General features: G+C 45.7%; 1 protein-coding gene across 1 annotated transcript; it reads left to right on the top strand.

Moving 5' to 3' along the window:
* The first annotated feature begins 455 nt into the window (after positions 1–455).
* LOC104044456 (olfactory receptor 5F1) lies at positions 456–1,436 on the top strand. Its single transcript, XM_009504283.2, has one exon. It carries the CDS (start codon positions 456–458, stop codon positions 1,434–1,436), a length of 981 nt encoding a protein of 326 aa, XP_009502578.2.
* The last annotated feature ends 2,339 nt before the right edge of the window (positions 1,437–3,775 follow it).

The following is a 3,775-nucleotide window of genomic DNA, read 5'->3' as shown; positions in this document are numbered from 1 at the left end:
CTTTAGCTTCAGCTAGTAATCTAGACCCCTTTGGTGGTGATATCACTAAATAATTTGTGCTGAAAGGATTTCTAGAGATCTGTACTCCACCCTCCTTGCTCAGAGCACAGCTACCTTCAAAGCCCAGTCAGGTTGCTCGGGGTTGTGTCTGACCAAGCTATCCACCACAGAGGAGGTATCTTTGTCTTCAACTTTTTCAGCTTTTCAGTCTGAGAAGATAGATTGCAAGAACTAAATTCTTGCTTAATCACTGTTAAGCTTAGTACCTATATTTTGCTTTTTACATTAGGTATATGTGAGTAAAATTTAGACTTTCAGGGTGGCAATGCAAACGTTTTTGAACTGCAAAACAGACCAGAATAATCTCGCTCTTTAGCAGGGAGATGCAATTTTGACTGTTACTTCTTCTTTCTTCCAGGTAAACCTCTGCAATCATTTCCACAAGGAAAGATAAGATGCAGAGGGCCAACCTATCAATGGTATCTGAATTTGTTCTCGTAGGCCTTTCGGATGCTCCAGAAGTCCGTTTTCTTCTCCTTGTGCTGGTGTTGATCATTTATTTGGCCACCATGGCAGGCAACATCGCAATCCTTGTTGTCACTAGCACAGACACTCGTCTGCACAACCCCATGTACTTCTTCCTTAGCAACTTATCCTTACTGGATATCTTATGTCCCACTGTCACTGTGCCGAAGATGCTGGGGGCCTTGTTGCTTGAGAACAAGGTGATTTCATTCACCGGCTGCATGCTCCAGCTGTTCTTCCTCATTGATGTTGTAGGCACAGAGATTTTTCTCTTGGCTGTGATGGCATATGACCGTTATGTTGCAATATGTCACCCGCTGCAGTACATGAATATTATGAATATGAAGCTGTGTGCTCACCTAGCCTTTGGCACCTGGGTAGTAGGATTTTTTAATTCTCTGTTGCACACATCTTTGATTTTTACGCTCTTTTTTTGCGATTCTAATGAAGTTCACCAATATTACTGTGATATTCCTCCTATGCTGGCCCTCTCCTGCTCGCCTCATTACAGTAGGGAACTGGTAATTCTCACCGTTGCTGGGGTCCTCGGAAGCAGCGCCTTTGTGGTCACTCTGATCTCGTATATCTATATCCTCTTGGCTATCCTGTACACGAGCACCTCCGAGAGCAGGCACAAAGCCTTCTCCACCTGTGGTTCTCACTTGACAGTAGTATGCCTTTTCTATGGGACCACCATTTGCACGTATGTACGGCCTTCCTCCACCTACTCACCTGATCAGGATAGGATAGTTTCTATGCTCTATGGAATCCTCACTCCTCTGCTAAACCCCATAATCTACAGTCTGAGGAACAAAGAAATAAAATGTGCCCTAAGAAGAGTGATCAGCCAGGTAAGAACTGCTGTAACAAGACAAGAATATCTCAGTTGCTGCTGCCCTCTGGAGCCTTAGCGACTGGATAGTCACTGCAGTATGATCTTCTCTAACTTCAGCTTTAGGTCACTGTCACAGGAGGAGATGACTTCAGCTGGTAATGTTTTTCTCCACTGAGCACAGAAGCAGCTTAGATGAAGGCCTCAGCCTTAGACACAGGTGTTGGTTGCATATCTTAGAGCATAAGTGCTGAGAATTTGTACTGTAGGCACACTTGGATATACATTCTTCTGTACTAAAGCAGTTTATAGGACTGGTGCCTCTTATTGACCACATTGCTCCTGCGGAAAACATAAGCACATCCCTTGTGGGAGGTTGTCTTGAAGGAAGGCTCCTTTGCCATCATTTAAGGTCATCAGTCTGGGTGTGTTTTCAACCAGCGTGCCAAGAATCCAGCTGCAAGACCTGCAATGCCAGCAGGCACAACCTGGCCATAGTTTGCACCATGTATCTCAAAATCAGTCTGCCAAATCAACTCCCATAAACTAGAGCTGTCAACTATGCTGACCTCCATAGATTAGATAGCTTTCTAAGACTATGGCCAGCAGGGGAGAGGGAGGCTTCGCAGACATGGGCTTTGTGACCACTGCACAGGCACGCCCTGCCTTTTCTCAGTGTTGGCAGACTGAAGGAAGGCTTACAGAGCGTGCCTTAGGTCTGCATGAGCCCATAACTAAGAACAGTGCTTCATTCCAGCCAAAAAATGAAGGTGTGGCCAATAAAAAGGTGGAAATGGATGTGCAGAGAGAGTGAGCGTTGTGCAGTCTCCTCTGTGTGTTGTGGCTATAAATCTGTATATATCTTAGCTATGAGGTTCTGTGTTGGGATGATAAACTCTTACAGCTTGAGATGGACCTCGGGCTGTGTTAAAGCCCTGTGGCATCTCATTCCAGCTGTTGTGCCCGGTGTTAAATAACTGAGGTGACTTTGCACACTACTCCCTACTGAAACCAGATGTCAAGGATGTCTTAGTGCCTTTTTTTTGTGGTTGCTGTCTTGGTATAAAGGATAAGCTAATGACTTCCCTGCAGGAACTTGATCTTAGTGGTAGCAAATGCACATTCTTAATATTAAACCAGTGGAAATAATTTAAGCATCAGCCATGTTGACAATGGGTTCAAAAGCCAGCTGTGATGACCAAGGAGCTTTTCTCTATGGTAATATATTCTGGATTTTCTGTGGCTTCCTTTTTCTTAGTTATATTTCACCAACTTAAGAAAATGCATGTAAGTCCACCCAAGACCACTTACATTTCAAAGTCAAGCATTAAGAAGTTGGTAAGGCCACCCATGTTGCTGTAATGCTACAGAGCTTCCTACAGAGTTCAATGTCCTGGCCTACAGTAAGGTTGGGACTCAGCTTTCTAAAAACAAAATTTTAATGGCAGGCAAGATGACCCAAGGTATCTTTTTCTGGCCCATACTTCCTGCTCCATAAAAAGTACAGAATACTTAGTCACGTTTCTGCCAACTGGGTGAAAAGCTCAGAAGTCCTCTACTGCCAAATAGGGGTTATTTGCATATTATGAGCAGCAGATGTTTGTATGGGGTTTCCTGTGATTCCTGAACTATGATGGTGGAAACCATTTTTCAAAAAAAAAAAAGCCATTTATTCCAAAGCCATCTGACACATCACAAGACATGCATCAATGTGGACAAAGTGACAGCCTGCACTTCAAGAAATGCACACAGAAAACTCGGTCTAGGCTGGAGCACCATTCTGCTTCTGAGGTCAGTTAACCACTCTGCAGGGTCCCAGAAATCACTGCAGGGATGGGGAAGGAGCAGCTGTGCTCAGTTTCCTTGTAAATCTAAAGGTTCTGGTTGCTCACCCTGGGACTATGGAATCAGGCTTGTTCAGGAAGCATTTCCCTTTTAGACCTCACTAGCTTTTTGGATGTTTGGTATCGTACCTGTTGGACAGGAGAGTAGCGATCAGCCGTGAGCACCTGTGTGAGGGCTGATGTGTGCCGAGTAGGTCAGCGTTAATGTGGCCCATGCGTATGCCTGGATGGAACAGGGGACAGACGAGTTCAGCAAAGACAACTTCAGGAGTGTAGATGTGTGAGCAACTCGTCATGTTTAGAAAAGGAGACTTTCCTAAATTCGTAGCTGAGGAAGACCCCAGCCTGCATGGCTTTGGCCATGAGCAGCGGTGGGGTAGAGGGGGTGGTCGTGGCCGTGTTTTTTGTGCCACAGCTGCACTGTCCAGAAGCCCTGTATGGGGCACTCTGCCTGGCGGCTGCGTGACTGACAGCAGACACCCACAGCCCAGTGGGTTTTGTCCCTGCTTCAACCTCGCAGCAGTGGTGGCTGGAGGCACAGACGGATGATCCCCATGTGCAGGGGTAGGCAGTG

This window comes from Phalacrocorax carbo, chromosome 5 (assembly GCF_963921805.1).
Source record: "Phalacrocorax carbo chromosome 5, bPhaCar2.1, whole genome shotgun sequence".
Taxonomy (NCBI): Eukaryota; Metazoa; Chordata; class Aves; order Suliformes; family Phalacrocoracidae; genus Phalacrocorax; species Phalacrocorax carbo.
This window is presented reverse-complemented; position numbering and strand designations above follow the sequence as displayed.